The following is a 21,054-nucleotide window of genomic DNA, read 5'->3' as shown; positions in this document are numbered from 1 at the left end:
GCTACAGAACAACTACTATCATAGTAAATTCTAGAACAACTATGACCCGTCAACTGGTAAAGAAATCAAGGGCAAAGAACGCATGGTATTCAATTATAAAAGACTGAATGATCTTACTAACAAAGATCAGTACAGTTTACCAGGAATCAATACCATTCTTCAAAAGGTTAGCACAAGTACCATTTACTCAAAGTTTGATTTAAAAAGTTTGATTTAGCACAAAAGAATTCATTGCAGTATACATAGATGATATTCTAGTATTCTCAAGAAATGAAGCAGATCATGTAAAGCATCTAGAAATTATGCTAATTTTGGCCAGCGGAATGACTTAATTTTGAGCCCTTCAAAGATGAAAATTACAGTACCAGAAATCGAGTTTCTAGGGACAGTCCTTGGCAACAGAGTTATTAAACTCCAACCACACATTATTACCAAAATTACTGAATTCCAAGAGAAAGATTTAATGACCAAAAAGGGGATGCGCTCATGGTTAGGAATCCTAAACTCTGTACGAAATTATATTCCTAATCTTGGACGATTACTCAGACCACTATATGCAAAAACAAATCCAAACGAAGATAAAAGAATGATTCCAAGACTGGTCACTAGTCAAGAAGATTAAAGAAACAGCCCGAAACCTCTCCCCCCCTCCTCCCCCCCTGAAGTTCCTCCTGAAGATTGCATCATTGTCCTCGAAACAGATGGATGCCCAGAAGGATGGGGAGGAATTTGTAAATGGAAACAGTGCAAGTTTGATCTCAAGACAACTGAAAGAATTTGTGCCTATTCCAGCGGAAAATATTCACCCATTAAATCAATAATTGATGTTGAGTTGCACGCGATTATGAATACCCTAGAAGCTCTAAAGATTTATTATTTAGACAAATGGGAATTAATTATCCGCACTTATTGCCAGACCCTTATTAGTTTCTTTGGAAAAACAACTGCTAATAAACCATCAAGAGTCAGATGGTTAGCCTTCACCGACTATGTTATGGGAACCGACATTCCTATATCCTTTGAGCATATTAATGGCAAGGATAACCAACTTGTCGATGCTTTATCAAGACTAATCACCTCTCTTATTATTTCAGAATGGCCAGAGCAGATTCTTGGAGGTCTCGAACTAATTCCTCAAGCAGTGAAAGAAGTTCAATCTCAACCTTGCCCGGAAGCATAAGTGGAGATTCTGAAAGTTCTCAACAACCTCTCTATTTGGCTAAACAATACCTGAGGTTGCTACAACGACAATATCCAATTTCCTTGAATGAAGACCAACGAATCAGAGAAGAACTCCACCAAATTCAACAAAGGGCATCAATCCAAGCCACAAATGTTGTACAACAACTACGAATCCTGCACTCACTTAAATTACGAGAATGCCAACATCTTAGTACCAAAGATAATTGGTGGTCCGGATGACATCCTATCACCAGGCTAGTGGATCACCAGCTGGAACAAGCATCAAACCTCCTAAATGATGCGGTGCGTAGGATGAATAACTTTAAAGTTTGATAAGACCTAGCACCGTCACCTTTACGTAAAGAAGTTAGGACGGGTCCTTATCTTCTCTACTTTATGAGTTGTAAAGAGTACCCTATGAGTTGTAAAGAAACACTAAGTACTGTCTATCGTGCTTGATCTTATCAGGGAATAAAGATATCTTGACGATGGGACCCATCAGTGCACCCGGAGAACCTTTATCTCTCTATTTAAGGCAAGCCTCATTCCTTTGCAAGTCATTCAAGTCTCACTTGAGCCTTACTTAGGAAGTTGAAGTTTCTGTAATAATTTGGGGTGTTTAAAGTTTCAATAAGAAGAGTCTACTTTATGAGTAATTAAAGTCTCAATAAGAAGAGTACTTTTTGAATAAGTTCCACTCTCAAATGTTTATTTCTTTTATTTGAAACTTATTGTTTCGATACACAGTTCCCCGTCCCACGCATACACATGGTATTTATTTTTTGTTTCTTCTAGAGCATAATCAAATAAAAACTTTTCGAATTATCAAAATCCACAGTACAACTCTCGATTATTTAACTTAGATGAAATATTTATTATAATTTCATTCGTTGTTATACTATGAAATTCGAATTGAAATCCAATCCTATAGAAATTTTTCAAATTGAAATGTCATTACCATGGCATTGATATCAAAATATACATCACCTTAGTAACTTCTATTCGAATATTTGACAATTTTATTAAACTTGGCTTTGAGTTTATGGGCTTTGTTTGCTTAGATGAAAAATTAAGCTAATGGATGAAAAAAACGATGGCTTTCTAAAATTTCCCATCCTTACAAATATATAATAGAAAAGAGGCTGGAAAATTAAATGAATAGAGATGCCTCTTATTTCATTCGCCATTTTTGTTTCATTGAAATCAGACGAAGGCAAATCTTACTTCTCCATTGCCTTGCCCACTTATGACTCCACAGATCTCTCTTCTCCTTTGAATGCCCACTTAAGACTCCTTGTGAAAGAAACAATACACAAGCATTGACAAGGTATGAAATTCCATTCTCATGGCCCAATACCGAACCCGGAGTTGGGTTGACTAATCAGGTTAGACAAATTGTAGAGATCTTGGGGGGGTCCAAGTTTGATCAGTCTGACGAGGCTTTTCGAGTCAGACGATCCAAACAAAATTTCAGATTTTGCTCCAAATAGCATACACAATCACAATGGGAGCCTCTTCTCCTAAATCTTGACGAGATAAACAAAGAGATGATTTCCTTTCCTCTGCTCAATTCACTCACAGCAAACTCAGGTTAATGTGAGCAACAGGTGCAAAAACAAAAGAGGACAATCTTCACTAAAATTATATCCTTTAAATTCTGCAAATATTAGCATGAGCTACTGATTCCAATAGGATCATAACAAAAAAAAAAAAATCTAAAATCCCAGCAAACCCAGTGCCATGATCTAACATATATAGGTACCTACAAAATTTACATTATACATGTGAAGTCCACTATCACTACAAATCTTAATCGGGCAGTTCGATATGGAGTGAAACTATAAATTATAAGGAGGGGTTTTCAAGTTCAAGTAACATTAAGATGATAACAGCATACCAGATGCTAAACACTGGGGTTGGCTGGTGAGATTATATCAGATGGAGCCTGGGGCACCGCCCTCTCGGGCAGCGGCTGCTTGGAGTTCTCTCTAGTAGATTTGATCCCTTCTTTGGGCTTATTCACTGGATTCTGGTATTTGGGGGTAGCGTTCAACTTGTTTGTAGCATCTTTGCAAGTGCCCAAACTGTGACGTTGAAGGCGACCATGCTCTCTGCGTCCACTGCCATTTTCTCCTTCTACCTGAGTGCTTGAATCACCGCAGCTCTTCCTTCGACCCAGTTTTGGTGATCGAGCACGAGTAGGAGGGACCTTTGTGTGAAGATTCAAAAATTAGATATTCACCATTTTGAGCATCATGAAAAACCTTAAGGTCATAGATGGCATACTGCATCAGATGGAGGACACCATACAACTTCAAATAAGACTCCATGAGAATATTTTTGCAAAGAATTCATTATTGAGTCGGAATAAGGTAGCTTTTGTCTGAACATTGGTATACCATGGTAAAGATAATTAATAAGCAATAAATTTTAATCGCTTGGCGCCAGAAATTCCTTTCCTTTACTAGTATGTGTTTTTAAGGTTGCTCGAGTAATAACATCCGCTAGTCAAATTTGAGTTCATGGTTATCAAGAAAGGATAGGCTGATCTATCATGCAAACTAAGATGCTGGACTAAGCCCACAGTATTGAAAACAGAACAAATATCAGCAATGATATCCTTCAGAAAAAAGGAAAATTTGTTGAAACTATACATAAAGCATCCAGCTAATGACTTTTAATTTAACAACACTCTTTACACTAGTTTTTCAAGTCAAAGCCTCAGCTGAATACCTTTTTAAATTCGACCTTGGGTGGTGGCGCCTCGCGATAGAAGTTGGGCATTGGTGTTGCTCTGAAAGTCAAATTTTTCCTTAGTTGTCTCAGAGCAACCTCTTGTTCTTCCTAAAACGTCAACAGTGCAATAAGAAACTAGCAAAAATGTACCTTTGCAGGAAATTTTGTACAGAAGTGATTAATAAAATATCAAGCGAAGGGTGTATTATTCTTAAATTTGAACTCATATTTAGCAATGTGATCCATATGATTGAGGAAAAATGATCACAAGATAACGTGACCAAATAAACACATATAAAAGGGCAGTCCATGCACAAAGCTCCTGCCAATGCGGGTCCCGGAGAAGGATCTATTGTACACAACCTTATTCTACTTTGCAAAGGGCTGACTTCGAAACTAAACCTCTAGGTCACACGGCCGGTAGCAATTTTACAGTTGCGCCAAAGCTCATCTTCACCAAATAAATGCATATACGAAAAGAAAAGGAAAAGATAAGTATATTTTACTTCTTAACCTTAAAAATAAGACCACCTTCACGTGCAAAAGAGTGCATTCTTACCGCTTATGGTGAAGGGTCTGGAACAGAAATTGCTACAAGGCTGAGGAGACGGAAGCTAATCTAATATTGTTATCTCAGATGCGGTGTCTAATATCTATACTGCAGACTTGTAGATTTTTCCTTAGGCTATCATAGCATTCATATAACTTTGACATCATTCTTCCAAAGTTAAAGAGGATTCAGAAAATCATGACAGTAGAGAATTCAAGAAATGAAAAATTAATCCATTGCACAATCCGATCAACATAAGAAATGACACAATACAAGTACCCTAAAAATAAGCAAAAATAATTCATAAGATGCCATAGTCATTAACAATCAAACTGTTCAGAAGTTGCAATTTGCATATAGAAGCCACAAGGATATATCCACCCAATATAAAATGCAACAATAGATGAATTACAAATAAAGTATAACATTCCAAAGAATATCCTTTAAATAATATCTTTTTCATCTACACAATAAGCATTACAATCTATCAAATTGTCAATATGATAATGGGGCATTTCTTCCTAAATAAAACTCATGAAACAACATATATAAGAAGTCATCTCCTCATCTTATACTTTCCTTTTTTGATTAGTAATCTAAATTTCAATCATACTTGGACATGGCATGGCAGAACATAAGGCCTAAAAACATTTTTAACTATTCAATTTGCAGATTCTTGTCTTGTTAAAACAGTTGTATGTGACACTATGTTTGGAAAATATTAACTTCTCGAGTATAGGGCTGTAAACGAGCCGAGCCAAGCCAAGCTTTGGGGTGTTCAAGCTTGTTTGATAAGGTAACCGAGCCAAGCCGAGCTTAAAATGAACCAATCTTTTGAAATGATTGTTCAAGCTTGACTTGGTTTATTTTTCATGAACTTGAGCTTATTTGAAACTTGGCTTGAGCTTGGCTTGTTTAGATGTTATCGAGCTCTCAATTCAAGCTTAGCTTGAGCTTGGTTCGAGCTTGGCTTGAGCTTGGTTCAAGCTTGGCTTGAGCTTGGTTCAAGCTTGGCTTGAGCTTGGTTCAAGCTTGGTTTGTTTAGATGTTATCGAGCTCTCAATTCAAGCTTGTTTGATTGCTTGAAAACCTTAATTGTTTGATTGGTTATTGAGCTCAATAATTTAAACTTATTTGTTTATTTTATTTTATTATAAATTTAGCATACTGAAAAGAGTTTTATTAATGAATATGGTTCGTGAATATTGTTCACGAATGTTAACGAGCTGAACACATATGTGTTCAAGCTTGTTTGTTTAGTTTAACGAGCTGTTCAGACTTGTTTATTTAATTAATCTTGTGTATATTGAACGAACATAAACAAGCTCTTACCAAGCCGAACACCAAGCTTGTTCACGAACGCTCGGTTCATTTACAGCCCTACTCGAGTAACATCACTCACAAGAACTACAGAACAGAAGAAATCATACCCTAGTTCTGGCTTCACATTGCAGCTTCTCTGCTTCCAGAGCTTGGTGTTTTTCTTCTAACTTTGAGTAGAACTAACAAGAAAAGAGCTTATTAAATCTTCCTACAAAATTCAGGATGCAGCATCAACTCCAAGAACTTAAAACAACTGAAATAAGTACCTCCTTACGCCTCTCTGCACGTTCATTGGACCTGAAAGTAGGGGCAACTGCCATTGTTGTCCTAGTTTTCATATTTTTTATAGACGGTGCCGTGCTGAGAGTAATTCAGGGAAAATAATATTAGAATTTTCTTCTAGCAACCAATCTATTTCACAAAATAGAATTTGTGGAAAGTATACGAAGAAGCAATGGAGCAAGAGTCCTCTTCATCTGGGTGCCATATGCTATCAGGATGCTGTGGCTTCCTAGATGTGACCTTAGAGTTACCCTGCAAACAAATTGCAGAACTCTAAATCTTGAAAATCCATACATTAGTCTTCCAGTTATATAAAATTAAGATTGAAATGAGTTTTTAAAGAAAGGAAATCCATCCTCTAATATATAAACGTTAAATGCACTGGAATTTGACCTTTTTTCTATCAAGTGCTAAAAACAGCATTAAGATAATTATAGATACGATGCTGAAGTCGATTATGAAGAGGAAAGTCAATAAAATATATTGAATTACACAGAAAGGGACAACTTTAGATTCTGAGGTTACTCAAATTAAATGTTATATTGATTGTCGATAGAATAGAAAGCACCTTAGTCTTTTGAATATTTGATGATTGTGATTCCACAATAGAATTTATTTCTTCAGTAATGCCACCTTCAGCAACCAAGGCATGGCTTTCTCGAGAAGCATGCTTTTCAATTACAAGGGCAACTGGATGTGAAGTGCTTTGATTTGATTGTATAGTTCCATTAATGGAATTTGATGCTACTGACTCCTGATCGCCATTCTCCTTTTTTGTTGTCTCCTCATCCATCCTCAAATTTCTAATTTGAGATAATACGTGTACTTGGACATTAGAAGTATCCTGATTGTTGTCCATGTGTTCATCAGATGGTACATATCCAAAAGGACCGTTTGGACTGTTCTGATAAGTTTTACCATTAGCAAAATTACTTTCCTCTTCTATTGGATGTTCTGTCACTTCCTTACCCATCGGGCTACAGCAAATGAACCATCAGAAAAGTCATCAATACTACGCTCCACAAATGATTTTAATTTCCAAAGATAAATAAAAAAGAAATCATATGATAAAGTACTAATATTATTAAGAGGATGTATGAATTGGGTATGGTAAACATTAACAAGTATATTCTACAATTCTAGCAGTAGATGGCCAACAAATCCATTTGCATGTGTCCGTTCATTTCTAGTGAAGCATGAAATATAATGGAAATATTACTGTCAGAACATTTTCAGTTTGCATATCGACATTGCCCACCATTTCCAAAAATCTGGACAAATGTATAAATGTCTGTTCTACATGTGTAGCAGAAATGAAAGCCACAGAGGACAAGTGACAGAACTAAATCTTAGATATAATGGAACATGCAAGAAGATTTTGCCGGATTTTCATATCACAGACATGGATAACAGTATCAGTGAGGGAAAATAACATAAACATGAGGTGTTATTTCCTTATCAGACATTATCCAAAAAACATATGTGCTCAGTGAAGGTGAGAAGAATAAATCTATTTCAAGCTCCATAAGGTAATACAGAGAGAACATACTCCATAAAGAACTTTATAAGTTGTAATGGAGCGCTCGTTGCATTCAGAAGATCTTTTGTAAGATTGGACAAAAGCGCACCATTATGATTTCTCATTCAGCTACTCTACCTCAGTAGTAGTCCGTGACTTGTTCTTTCTATTTTCAAATATTGACTCCATCTCCATGGATTTCTTTTTACCAAGCTAAAATAGATCCAATATCTACCCAATTACTAAGTTATCATGGAAATCGACTTAACTAATAATTTCATCAAACTAAAACCTTCATATCAGAAACCTTTAACAGACAACTGAAACTACCAATACTTTTGGATAAAAAACGCAAATGCAAACCATTTCAAGGCACACCAAAAGGAGGAAATTACCAAGAAACAATAAAACCTGAGTAATTAACCAGAACCATAAAAACCAACTAGCATACTGATAAACCTATTCCACTTGCATCTTATCCAGAGATTCCTTGCAGAGAGAAATGCAATAAAAGCAATGGGAAAGTGTAGCACACATAAGACATCATTTTGCTCCGCGTTCGCTATATATGGGATGATCACAAAGCACGTCAGCAAGATTATTTTTTAGTCAAAACCCTAATCTACGCCGACCGAAAGGTAGGCAAACTCAAAATGCAGACAAACTTTCGCAGATATCCCGGGCACATGGGCCAGATCTCAACCACTACCGCAGAGCCATCCCTCAGTCAACAAGCCCCTAGCGCATTGCATTGCCGACAAGAAGTAGCAGATTGGTAACTAAGAATGCCAGATCCGAACGGAGGACATCAGCACAAGCGACTTACCAACCACTTTCCGAGCCGATTCGAGAGATCTGGAGCTCGTTCCGAAGTGATTTCGTTTGGTTCTTTCGCACTTCGCTCCGCTCTATCCACCGCCCCTCCTCCACCTCCTCCTCGGGAACGGCGACAACCTACCTCGGCTGTGCTATTTATTTCTAGCTGTGCCAGAGCTAACGCCGTCAGCTAACGGTTGAACTCGTGCTCCTTCCAGTGAGCCGATTGCTTAACGGCACATTTTCAAATCACACCTTAAATTTTGCGAGTCGTTATAAATGTAAACTAAAAAATTTAAAATCTCCTTTCTTTCCTCCCGTGAAATGGACGATTTGAATTGACCTCCATTAACAAGTTTATCTTAATAATGAGTGAAAAAAATTTATAGAACTAAATCCATCATCTTTAAGATTAATTGAATCTAAAAAATAACCTAATGGGATCCTTATTTGGTCCTAGACTTTCACATAGTGATCAGACACTAATAAATATGCCGATAATATCATATTAACGGCTCTTTTAGGACAGTATAAATTATAAACTAATATTTGTTTTAGGGCAACGGCCATTGACATAAAAAAAAATTAGACACCTACATTTTACACCAATTAAAAATTAATCCCAAAATCTATTAAAATAATTATCCATATAGATATTATCTGCTTAAATTTCATATTTATATTTCAACTTATAGAGATCTATTAAAATAAAATGAACGGTTGACCACAAGACTCGTTTTTAGAATCTCACGAGCGCATTAGTGATAGATTGACACTAATTAAATTGAAAGTTTTAGTTCATTAATGAGCTTTTAGAATTTTCAAATGTACAGTATAGTAGCCATTTCACCAAAATATAAATGCGAGAACTTCAGTTTTCCACTTTATTCTCCATGTTTTATAAATCTTTATAAAAATATCTTTTTTTTAAAAAAAATCAAACAATTTCTAGCTGTTTTCTATAAAAATTAACGTAAAGCAAATGTTTCCAGACGATCAACAAGTTGAACAAAACTGACATGAAGAGGCGCTTCATATAAATTTATTTGAAAACCCTTGATCTAACTGTCAGATTCAACTTCTATTAACAAAACTGAGTAAATCATCTCAACATTAGACAAATTACACGCATTCTGTTGGTCTAATTGAAGAAAAACTTACGCAAAGGACAAGGCATTTGTACCTTTTCAATTTGGAGAGGGAGCTTGTTGACTGTTGATCATGGAATGTTGATGGATCACTTGAAGGGGAATTAGAAGTGATAACAAGCAAACTTCATAAGACTGATGTCGATCGGAATGATCGAACGGAGAAGGCACAGATTTGTTTGAAACTAATCGACATGAACATAGACTATGAGTGACGTCCATCCTTTCACAACACCTATAACAAGAGCACATGAATGTAGTTACTCATCATAAACTCAAATGGAAATTTGTCATACCCGTTAGCTACTTCTTGTTATTGTTGCTTATAGAACTCTCAGCATCCCAAGAGGCAGTGTCCCATTGCAGGGGAGAGCTTGGTCCTCCGAAGATTTGCTTCTGAAGATGCTCCAGGCTGTCGACCTGATGCACCGAAGCACTGCCCATGATCTTGCTAGAAGCCACGGCACCGTGGACTCCATCCCTCAATCTACTCCCGATTTCTGGGAGAATGGTGTTAGTCCTCTGGAAATGCGGTGAGACATGGAAAAACTGGCTCAGGTCATCCTGGAGAGGAGCAGAAGCATCAGAGTTTGCATCGGATGGGCTTCCAGTGAAGGGTAAACTGATATTCGACATGTTGGAGAACATTGGGTACAGGTGACCAACTCCAGTAACCCTCTTCACAGACTCCTCTGCCATTTTGACCTGAATATTGAATGTGTTATCAGATTGAAGTAGATGACCTATGCAAGGAAAAAGAAAAAAAAAACTGATGTCTTTCAGGAACTAAACAGAGTAGGAACTATATCAAAATGTGACAAAGCAAACAAATATCAATTGCTGTTACATTTAAAGATAATACTACTCCTTGAAGGTTATATGAGTACATTCAAATGAACAGAGACAAAAGGATGATTCATAATGTCAGTTATCTTTTCAGTAAGAAATGACTTGGTCTCTATGAATTATTCAGTAGTGGAAACGGCACCATAAAGATGTCAAAGATAAGAGGAAGCCGCCCTTGAACAATATAATATTTTTATGCCACTGAACAAGCATATTTTCTTTACAATAAACTTCAATCTTTTTCAACAACATTATCATTGATGTGTTTGTCCCAATAATTTGAGGTACACTACATGAATCTATCTTCCATTGAGCTTCATCCTGACAATATCACTAGTAATATTCAAATTATTTAAATCTATTTTTATTATTTTGACTAGTTTTCTTTAATCTTCCTTTGTCTCTTAACACCTGCCATTAAGATAGATTCAACTATTGTAACTATAGAATCTATTGGTTGTCTTGAACATATCTATACCATCTTAACCTACTTTATTGCATTTTGTAAGCCATTGAAGCTACACCTAATTGCTTTAGAATATTAATATTTTTATTTTATTAACTAGCAGAGCTACATGAGACTTATTTTATCCTTTCTCTCATTTTAACCTATACTCTAGAGGAGCTACACTTCTATCTTAGCATTCTTATCTCTGTTATTATTATTATTATTATTATTATTATTTATTTTTGGTAGATGTTTCATGACTTCATCCTAACAGATTTCATTGAAGTGTTGGTTGATCTCATACATTTTCTACTTGAAAAGAAACCAAGAATAATCATGCAATCCTAATCATGATGATAAAGTTCCAATGGAAAGATTTGACCCCTTAAAAACAATACAACCCACTCTAAAAGGAGGAACATTCCATAAATTGAACGAAACATGAATGGACCACCCTCTGGGTGGGTCTGAATATTGAAGAAAACAAAGGTGACATGAAACATATGATATATGTAGTTTGTCAACTACCCTTTCTTTTTTATTTTTTAAAAAAGAGTTTTTATATCATAAAAATGTAATTGATTATACATCACATACATGTTTTATGTTAGATTATGAAGAATTGTGATCCCTAATTTTTAGAATAGGATTTTCTACACTCATAATTTTAAACAAGATTTTCCTCATTTTGGTTCGTAAGCAATCCTTGAACCTTATTATGTTGAAATCACTACAAGGTTAATAAGGCTGAACAAGTTCTGAAGCCACTAGGATAAGTTGCTAAAGGTTTTACACTTCATAAATTACAGTGGGAACCATAGTTTTTACCATTCCCCGTGTGAAGCATACACAGTATACAAGGCATTGCTCCAATAAAATAAGATTGGCTACAATTTTCTACCAAAATCAGGATTGTTGTAACTATGCAATCACAAATCACCAGATTGTATCATGGAAAAACTGCATCACAGATATAGTCAGGGATTTAGGTAAACAAACATGAATGAGTGAACAGCTTACCTTAGCTCTTAGGGTCTCCACATCAGCTTTTAGTATCCTATTGTCAACTGCGGCATCACTATACTTTTGATTAATATCAGTAAAGCGGTTTAAGAGTGATGAATTTTCAATTCTTAACTGGGAGACCTATTAAAGAGTAGGCCAACAATTACCAATTATACCTCCTAAAAATGCAACAAATTGGAAGTTTGGTTGCAGGAATAAAACCTGCGTCTCAAGCTCACTCAAGTGAGCTTGCTTTCTTCTTCTCGAACGCCTTGCTGATTCTCGATTTGAAAGCATTCTAAGTAACAAACAGATAGAATATATAATTACTAGACACAATAACAACAATCAAGTCTCCCACTAGGTGGGATCAGCTATATAATTACTAGACAAAATATAAAAAAAAAAATTGAAATACTGGGATGTAGACACCTAAAAGAAAGTAGCAATGTCACAAAAATAGGCAGTAAAAAATCATAGATAAAAGAAAAACAGAAATAGTTACAGTAGAGTACCCAAGTTCATGAATTATATGCATATTTCACTTCTGTTAACATTAACATTCTACAGTCCTATGTTCTACTCATAAAATTCTTAGTTCCCATTACTTTATGGTGTCTGAAGCAGATAAGAAGTCTAGAATGATCCATATTTTAGTAGTAAATATTTTTGAAAAATATAATGCACTTAATCAAGAAACATGTTTTATGTTACTTTGCATGAAATATCAAATATCTGGCATATAACTTGAAAGAAAGACAAGTTTAAAAATTCAGATGCCGATAATGCCTCAGTTCAACATTTCTATTTAAGATCTCTCAATGACTCTTTACTTTATCTAGAAAAGACATCTCCATCATAAGCATCATTGTCATTCTCAAACAAAATGTTTTTATTTATAAAAATAAAGAAACACATACAGGGCATTTGTGTAGTGATTATAGAGACTACTTACTTCCTGTAGAACATTAGTCTGTCAAAAGAATTATTGAGCCCAGAGACAAAATGGAACCAAGGGTCACTAAAGAGAATCATATGAATACAATAATGCATACCTCCTCATGCGCTTTACATCAGAAGGATCTGCATCTTCGTTGGTTTCTTCTCCCTCGAGTTCTTCATCATCATCAGATGAACTGCTGGTAGCAAGCCTCCCCTGAGTAACTGAATTTTGCAGATTGGACAGAGCTGGAACTCCACCATGTCCACCACCTGCTAAATGTTGCTTCTTAGACAATTTCCTGACTATCCATTCAAAAGCCAAAAGAAAGGAAGATGGGGAAAAAGTGGTATGCATACACCTGATGATGCAAAATGGCTAGCAAGCCATATTATCATATCATACTACTTGTGAATTTGAGTAAAAAAGGGCCTCAGGTCAGTTCATCGGCATATGGCCTCTTTTCTGTCTAACAACTGTTTTCTACTTGGTAAAAATTTATCTTGATTGAGAAAAACTATAGAAGAGTCTTTTTTGTTTCTTTCTGTACCAACTCTAGTCCTGCAGATTTTATGTAAAGAGACATATAGAACTCTTAACAAATAAAATCTAAAGAATTTAATAACCCTGACAGTTGCATTGCTATCATAGACTTTGAAAATGAAAAGGACCCAAGAAAAGTCTCTAATTGTTATCCTAAATATGAGAACATTACGTGAAGAAACAAAATGATAAAAAATTTAATCTTATAATACAAAAGGATAAAAACTCATGGCAAATTAAAACTATTTCTTCTAAATCAAACTAATTGAGAAATAGGATATAGGATTCTATTAGTGAAGGGCATCTGCTATAACTGATTTTGGACCAGTTCTACTGGAAGAACTTGTCACCCACGGCTTCTAGTTCCCTGCAGTGTCTAGTTTTAAATCTGGACATTAATTTCATCCCAGTCAAGCTCCAAATCTAGCCAGAATAGACCAGCTATAGAGTCTAATATATTTTCTCAACATAAATAAGTTAGAATAGTTAAACCGCTCCCATAGAGGCTATATAGAGGATAAAAAATAGACAAGCATCATAATATTTGTCTATTTATCAATATGAAATAATTAATAATGATCATATCCCATGTTTCTTGCATCAGCTGCAACTTTACTAGAATAGGCCAAAATTTATGAGGTCAATAATGATCATGTCCCATGTTTCTTCTACTAGCTGCATCTCTGTAGAATATGACCAAACTTTATCTGGTCAATGGCTTAGTGGTTGTCAAATCAGAAGTAGTTTTCTTCTTTTGAATCACTGACTAGAACTTTGTCCCACCCTTTCCTTGCCTACTGAGTTGCTCAATGTGACACTAATACAGCCAAAAATTTATTGTGAGATGAGCAAAATACAAAAACTAATAGAATAAACCCAATTAAATTTAAGACAGATGACTTGGTTTGAATAATTTATACCAATTTTTAGGCACATCAATAATACACAAAAGTCTACATAGGTAACCAAAAAAAAAAAGAGAAAAGTCCATGTAGATAAATATGCTCTGCTTTATCAGACTTCAAAACAATTTTGAAAGAGGAAATGAAGCTATAATATGTCTAAAAGGATAGGAAAATTCACGATTGTACCCTTCATGGGTGCTTGAGAACCAAGCGGCAAAGCATCTGAAATTGGAGAGATGTCAGCTGCAGAACCAGCATTTTGTGAATTCACAGTAGAACCCTGCAATAAAGTAGTTTGCAAACTAATTCCTCACTTTTGCTTACTCATTCAAGCATATAGTAACCCAAGATGTATAAAATAATTGTATCTCTGACATCATTGAACTGTGAGAGAATTTATAATTATTAATTGTATATCGAAAAAATTTCTACTCTTAGAATTCTTTCTTAATTTATATGTTGTTTTTGGTCTATGAATTTGTGCCCCAGTGAGTTGACCGAGTTGATTGTACTATCTAAAAGTTTTAGATTTCTTCACTGTGCCACCAACCTCCCAAATAAAAAATGTATGACAGCTCTGTTTTTGTACAACGATTTAATGTTATAAGCCTCTAAGCTACGTCGACTGGTGGTGCTGCCTGCCCCAACCTGGCCAAGTTGGTTCATTCGTATTTTTCGAATGTTGTCATTATTTATTTATATTCCTTTCAATCAATCACCCATGACTCATTGAATCGGATAGAAACATAGATGAATGTATCGGAAGTCCATCCTACATATTTAAAGACATACAATGATACAAGGACACTTTCGCAGTTCTCCTTTCTAAAACTATTGGTGAAAAACCTAAGGACAGCTAAGTGCATAATCTGAGGAGGGCAGCGAAAAAAGAAAACATTTCTTTAGAAAAATTTAATTTCTTCCGACAGTAAAATTGGAGAAGTTTACAATTAGTAGCAATGCTTTAAAATATAAGTGGATTAGACAAGGGAAATAAAACAAGGAAAGAAGGAGGGAGCGCATACCCGAGACATGGCAACAACAGCGCAGTACATGTCCAGCTTCTCCTTCAGAAACGTTTGGTATTCGACAGCAGCCGGCCTATCGTACGGAGGCCGGGAAACTGACTCCTTGACTTCCACAACATCTCCATCAGCTCCTCGTCCAAGATCCTGGTTCCCCGCGCCGAAGTTCGACCCCACGACGGAGGCTGAGGCGGCCGCAACGGCGACCCCGCTCCGGTCAGGGTTGGCGACGTCGGAGGGACTTGAGGCGGTGTCCTCCTCGAGGAACTTCTCGAAGAGCCACTCCGAGGAGCTCCGGTTCAAGACGAGCGAAGGGTCCGGGGAGGCGGCCCAGAAAGCGTCGCCGATCTCGTCCGCCGAGAATGCGCTACCATCCATCGCCGCTCTCGATCTCGCTCCCGATATCGATCTCGATCGCTCGGCGTAGCAAGGAAGCGAATCGAGGCGGTTCCGTGGGAGGCGTCGCCGTCTCGTTCCGCCTTTTTCATGGTGGATGGATGAGCACTGAGGCGGAGGTGAGGTGGAAGGAAGTCGATTCCGCGTCAGAATCTAATCGTGCTCAATATTTTTGACTCAAGCAGCTACCCGTACTTTACTCAACGAGGACCCACCCGCGGGGCCATATGGTTTCCCTTGAAGAGATGTGAGAGAGAGCTGCGTCGTCATTGCTTGTGCCTTTGTTTCGGCATGCAAATCCTGATCCGTTTGGAATTCAAAATAAACAAATATTTGTTTACTTTAAGGGAAAATTTAGATAATTTAGTCAACTTTGTAGTAATAAGTTTCATTTAGGAAGTAATGTTATCAACAAATACCAAGGCTGATTCGAACCAGTACAACATTAGTTTAAAGATCAATACCGACTTTGATTTTAAACCAGTCTTAAATCAAGATCAACCAGCACCATATTATTATTGATATTTAAAGACCAACATCAATACTAATTTGAAATTAATATCAACATGATGTTAGCCTTAGTATTAGTTATCAAGACTAGCATTTTGGTATTGTTCATTAAACATTAGCACCAAGACCTTTAAAAATCAATACTAATTTTAGTTTTAAACCAATATCAATATTGATTTCAAATCAATACCAATCAACATCATATTATTGCTGATCTTTAAAGATCAACACTAATATTAATTTTAAATTTTAAAATCAACACCAAGGTGCAACCTTGGTACTGGTTTATCAAGATTAGTACTTTAGTGTTAGTCTTGAAAGATCAGTATTCTGATGTTGTTCTTGAAAGATTATCAATTGATGTTCTTCTTAAAAATTCATCAGTTGATGTTGGTTTTAAATTAGTGCTGATGTTGGTTTTGAAAGACCAACACCATATTAATGTTAACTGATGCTGATTTTAAACTAAGGTTAATGCTAGTTTTTTAAGACGTTAGCATTGGTTTCAAATTAGTATTGATATTGATTTTGAAAAATGAACACTAATATGATGTTAATTTCAAATCAATGTGTTAGTGTTGGTCTTTAAAGACCAACCCTTGAAGTCTAACACCACTTTACATGCCTGACACGTAGGGAGATGGGATCCTCTATCTTACTTTCTTCGTGTATTTATGTTCTGTTTATTGATCAAATAGATTACATCATATTATATTACATCTCAAAAATCTATGATTTAATATGGTTCATCTTATAGTGAATGAAACACATGTGGTAAAAGGTGAAATCGTTCGCCCTCGGCATTCCCACCGCACCCGACTTAAGATCATCATGAGAGAGGTAAATCATAACATCCTAAACAAGTATATGACAAATGGGATGAGTTACACAGGAACACAAACACATAGGAAAAGTGAAATAGAGATATTTCACCTCGTATTGTAGGAGATAAAAGGTATTATATGCAGATGAGGGAGAAATAATAATATAAAAACAGAGTTTTGGCTGTTCCAGATATATACGCTGTCGTCGATCGTTGTGCAGATAAATAGTTTATTTGCAGCAAGAACTTAGGGGGCGTTTGGTTCGTTCCTAGGAATAGGAATCGGAATGAGAATCATTGTATTATGAATGAGAATGAGAATGAGTCTGAGCATGAATATCACTCTTAAAAGCAATGTTTGGTTAGTTGCATATTTTCTATCAGAATAAATCAAAATTTCCTTTTTTACCCTTAAAAGAAAATAAGAGAAAAAATTAGATGTGAGAGAAAAATATGATGAAAGAGAATGATGAGAGAGAAAGTCTCATGAGAGAGAAAGTGTGATGAGAAAGAATGAAGACAGAGAAAGTGTGCTGAGAGAAAATGAAAAAAAAGAGTGTGATAGGAGAGAGCATGATGAGAAAGAAAATATGATGTGAGAGAAAGTATGATGGGAGAGGATGAAGAGAGAGAAAATGTAATGAGAAAAATGAGGAGAGAGTGTGTGATGAGAGAGATTGAGGAGAGAGAAAGTATGGTGAGAGAGAAAGTATGATGAGAGAGAAAGTGTGATGAGAAAAAAAGAGAACAGTGAGTGTGATGGGAGAGATTGAAGAGAGAGAAAGTATGATGAGAGAGAAAGTGTGTTGAGGAAAAAAAGGAGGGAGTGTGACAAGAGAGATTTAGGAGAGAGAAAGTGTGTGATAAAATGATGAGAGAGAAAATATGATGAGAGAGAACAAGGAGAAAGAAGTGATATTAAAGAATAAATAAATAAATATATTTTGACATTTTATATTAAGGGAGAAAATTTTAGTTTTAGGTCAATGATATTTTTGGAATAAGGGAATATTTTGATTGATGAAAATAGGGTAATGACTCATTGAAGGGGAGGTACATGAGAATGAGTTATTACCTAATTTCAAGGATTCATTCCCTTATTTGCATTCCTATTCCTATAATCCAAACATTAACAATGACAATCAATGATTCTCATTCCCATTCTCCACTCCTATTCCCCTAAATCAAACGTCCCCTTAAAAAAAATCACAAGCAGCTCCCAGATTAAAAAGCCATTATAATTATATATATATATATATATTAAAATTGAATTATCATTGAAAATTCGTGAAAAAATAGTAAAATAAATAATTCCATCGTCTTGGAATTGTGTGGTCTAGCGAAGCGTGCAGGACAGGAGATGACGACGGCCATGGCTTTCTTCTCTTACCCTTCGTGCGCCTCCTTAACAGCTCCTCCGCCCTCTCTTCGGCTCTCTGCTACGCCCTCCTACCTTGCCGCCTCCAGCTCCCTCTTCTTCTCAGGCGGCCGGGGCAGGGCCTCCCTCGCCGTCGCCCTTCGTCCCCGCACCCTACGCCGCCGTCAGGCAGGGGGCGGCGCCCTAGGCTGCCGATGCCTGTTCGGCCTCGGGGTTCCTGAGCTCGTCGTCATCGCGGGGGTCGCCGCGCTCGTCTTTGGCCCGAAGAAGCTCCCCGATATCGGGCGGAGCATCGGCAAGACCGTTAAGAGCTTCCAACAGGTCCGCCGTGCGATTTGTTACTGGTTCCCTAAAATTTTGAGTGTTTTACCTTCATCAGATTTCATGTTGATGTAGATTTAATTGTTTGATTAGCCTATTTGTTGCAATCTTTCACCAATCTAGATCTTGTCCGACCCACCACACATGTTCAAGAAGGGATCTCTCCGTGGCACATAAATTTACCTTTCTCTTCCTTCTAGATTCATTGGTAGTCTTGGCTTAGCGAAGAGTCATCGTTGAGGCATCCACTTTGGCCAACATCCCATGCTCTCACCCTCACAGTTCCACCTTGAAATTGCTCCACCAGAGCACTTAAATTTGCAGTTTTATGCAGAATTGAGTTAATTCCTCCAAAAGATACCTCATTGTTATTGAGAATGTGTATTCTTGATCCATTTGAGGCATCCCACGCACATGGCAGCCACACTTTTCCTGCTTAGCTTTGTGATCTGATTCCTTCTTGCCTCCAACGACCAAGGAGTTGCACATTGTTTGAACCAGTTTGTCCCTTTGATCACTTTCTGCCCTCGTCTAACCGGCACATCAAAACTAAAGGAGAGTCATTTCATGGAGTATTAGGTATTGAAAACTTTTTCTGGGAACCAAGTGTTCCAGTATTTATTCAGTGCTGATTGCTACTTGTGTTCTTTGTATTTCAACACTGGCCAACCTTATTGTTGTTTCTTAAGGTTACCATTTGGGCCTGGCCAAGTGGCCATGCATCCTGCCCTAGGTGGTGCAGGTTAAAATTATGAAGTTACTTGCTTTTGACTTCTCTAAAGTTCATCTCTCTTAGAAGTTGTGAATTCATCTCCCTTAGGTCCTTGCTTTAACCCAAGACCTTACTTAGAAGGGGACTACTTGTTCTGTGTCGGGCCTAGCCTAATCTTCCCAGATTGGTGGGGGAGATGTGTGTCCCTATAACCGAAATGCAGATACTGTCTAATTCTGATTCAATGAGTTTTGACAAGATCCTTGATCTCATTAGCCATGCCTAACTTATGGTACTGATTCACTTCATCTCTCTTGGTAGCAATTTCTTTTTCCCTTCAGCATTTTATTCACAATCTAGTTTATCGTCCTTGTCAGTCTTGCATGTTGATCAATCTATTGTCCAGGTGAGTGAACTAGGTAGCTTTCTGGGAGTGTGATTTTTTCTGTTTGAGCATGTCAAGGGAACTGAATTTTTTTTACATTAATATCCAGTTGAAATTTCGTCTGATCCGATTGCCAAAAAATGATGTTATTGTTATAGCAAAAGGTGATTACGCTCACCCTAGATGCTCCTCACAGTCCGTCCCAGGTTATGTGAAGGAAGGTAAATCAGGAATCATCTTATAGCCGATCGTCAAATGACTAGGGGTGGGAGGAAAAAAATGATGGTATTATTGATAAAAAGAAGCATTGGTGATCATACATTGGCGCCTCCTTAGATAATTAGACAGGTAAGCAAGTTTTATCTCAACATAGAGGAAGCTTTCTTTTATGCACATTTAGCAGAGGCTATGAGGCAAATGGAACAATGATTAGAGCTGAACACATAAATCACACCGTGCATGGTAGACATCTTGGTTGCTTTTAGGATTAGGTCAATGAGCATAACACATCATAGAAAGCATGCAAGTTCTATGTCAAATAGGATTATTAACACACATGCACACAAAGGAATCACTTCAAAGAAGCAATGGAAGAGATAGCCAGTTGGCTGGTCGGTCGGTAGGTTGGTCAGCAGAGTGGACAACCCTAGGTTGGGCTCAGGATCATGCCCAATCTTACACTGTTCTTTTCAAGTCAAACGCAACCCTTCTATAATCTGTTACCCCGGATTAAAACCTGTCTTGCAAACTCAATATATATAGCTAAATAAAAAAGGACTATCTTGACTTACTTTGATTCATTATATGTAGCTTAAAAAACACATCAGGTCACTCTTGTGCTTCTTGTAATCATATGTTTTGGGGATTTAGGTACCTAAGATTTTATCAAAGGCAGAAGTTTTCATATCTTCAATCTAACTGCTACCTCTCCCTTGTCTTCAATTGTTCAGGCTGCAAAAGAATTTGAAACTGAATTGAAGAAGGATCCTGAAGATTCTGAAAGCTCGAAATCTGCAAATGACGAAGATGAGAGAAAAGAACTCGAGACATCGGGCTCAAAAGACGGTCGATGATTGTTGTTACTTATTTCGGTTTTGATGTTTTATATTGCAATAGAAATGAGACTCGAGCTATGTCATGGAAAATATATATCTATATTTTTCTAATTTTTCTTTTTAATTCTTTAGTACTTGACTAATAAACAGAGAATAAGAGCAAGTCCTCCGCCCTTCCTCTAGAGGCACCCCCCCCTTTTCCACCT

General features: G+C 36.8%; 3 protein-coding genes across 7 annotated transcripts; 1 reads left to right on the top strand and 2 right to left on the bottom strand.

The window, feature by feature from the left end:
* Positions 1-2,898: 2,898 nt before the first annotated feature.
* LOC121995964 (protein WVD2-like 1) lies at positions 2,899-9,729 on the bottom strand. Of its 4 annotated transcripts, XM_042549751.1 has the most exons (8): positions 8,419-8,557; positions 8,128-8,330; positions 6,642-7,050; positions 6,237-6,325; positions 6,058-6,151; positions 5,899-5,970; positions 3,916-4,026; positions 2,899-3,391 (listed from the first exon to the last, which is right to left on the bottom strand). In XM_042549751.1, the coding sequence occupies exons 3-8, from the start codon at positions 7,044-7,046 to the stop codon at positions 3,086-3,088; spliced, it is 1,077 nt and encodes a 358-aa protein (XP_042405685.1). In that variant the 5' UTR covers positions 7,047-7,050; positions 8,128-8,330; positions 8,419-8,557; the 3' UTR covers positions 2,899-3,085. The 4 variants fall into 4 exon arrangements, with proteins under 4 accessions (XP_042405685.1, XP_042405686.1, XP_042405684.1 ...); XM_042549752.1 differs by lacking the exons at positions 8,128-8,330; positions 8,419-8,557 and adding an exon at positions 9,592-9,729; XM_042549750.1 differs by lacking the exon at positions 8,128-8,330 and having other exon boundaries at positions 8,419-8,562.
* LOC121995963 (light-inducible protein CPRF2-like) lies at positions 9,650-15,785 on the bottom strand. Of its 2 annotated transcripts, XM_042549747.1 has the most exons (7): positions 15,269-15,784; positions 14,430-14,523; positions 12,911-13,067; positions 12,078-12,153; positions 11,871-11,996; positions 9,853-10,261; positions 9,650-9,791 (listed from the first exon to the last, which is right to left on the bottom strand). In XM_042549747.1, exons 1-6 carry the CDS (start codon positions 15,644-15,646, stop codon positions 9,860-9,862), a joined length of 1,233 nt encoding a protein of 410 aa, XP_042405681.1. In that variant the 5' UTR covers positions 15,647-15,784; the 3' UTR covers positions 9,650-9,791; positions 9,853-9,859. The 2 variants fall into 2 exon arrangements, with proteins under 2 accessions (XP_042405681.1, XP_042405682.1); XM_042549748.1 differs by lacking the exon at positions 9,650-9,791 and having other exon boundaries at positions 9,798-10,261; positions 15,269-15,785.
* Positions 15,786-18,303: 2,518 nt separating this feature from the next.
* On the top strand, positions 18,304-20,972 carry LOC121995962 (sec-independent protein translocase protein TATA, chloroplastic-like). Its single transcript, XM_042549746.1, has 2 exons — positions 18,304-18,696; positions 20,744-20,972. The coding sequence occupies exons 1-2, from the start codon at positions 18,358-18,360 to the stop codon at positions 20,864-20,866; spliced, it is 462 nt and encodes a 153-aa protein (XP_042405680.1). The 5' UTR covers positions 18,304-18,357; the 3' UTR covers positions 20,867-20,972.
* Positions 20,973-21,054: the final 82 nt, after the last annotated feature.

The sequence above is a fragment of the Zingiber officinale genome, chromosome 6A, assembly GCF_018446385.1.
Source record: "Zingiber officinale cultivar Zhangliang chromosome 6A, Zo_v1.1, whole genome shotgun sequence".
Taxonomy (NCBI): Eukaryota; Viridiplantae; Streptophyta; class Magnoliopsida; order Zingiberales; family Zingiberaceae; genus Zingiber; species Zingiber officinale.
Note: the sequence above shows the minus strand (reverse complement) of the source record. Positions and strands in the feature narration are given on the sequence as shown.

Bases quoted from the DNA above. Each gene is read 5' to 3' on its own strand.
- LOC121995962 (XM_042549746.1), top strand. From the start codon at position 18,358: ATGACGACGGCCATGGCTTTCTTCTCTTACCCTTCGTGCGCCTCCTTA. The intron at 18,697-20,743 runs GTCCGCCGTGCG...TCAATTGTTCAG, and splicing joins CCGTTAAGAGCTTCCAACAG to GCTGCAAAAGAATTTGAAAC.
- LOC121995963 (XM_042549748.1), bottom strand. From the start codon at position 15,646: ATGGATGGTAGCGCATTCTCGGCGGACGAGATCGGCGACGCTTTCTGG. The intron at 12,154-12,910 runs GTATGCATTATT...TTTGTTACTTAG, and splicing joins GATGTAAAGCGCATGAGGAG to AATGCTTTCAAATCGAGAAT. The intron at 11,997-12,077 runs GTTTTATTCCTG...ACTCTTTAATAG, and splicing joins TGAGTGAGCTTGAGACGCAG to GTCTCCCAGTTAAGAATTGA.
- LOC121995964 (XM_042549749.1), bottom strand. From the start codon at position 8,025: ATGGTTCTGGTTAATTACTCAGGTTTTATTGTTTCTTG. The intron at 6,326-6,641 runs GTGCTTTCTATT...ATTTGTTTGCAG, and splicing joins CAAATATTCAAAAGACTAAG to GGTAACTCTAAGGTCACATC. The intron at 4,027-5,898 runs GTATGATTTCTT...TTGACGTTTTAG, and splicing joins AATGTGAAGCCAGAACTAGG to GAAGAACAAGAGGTTGCTCT.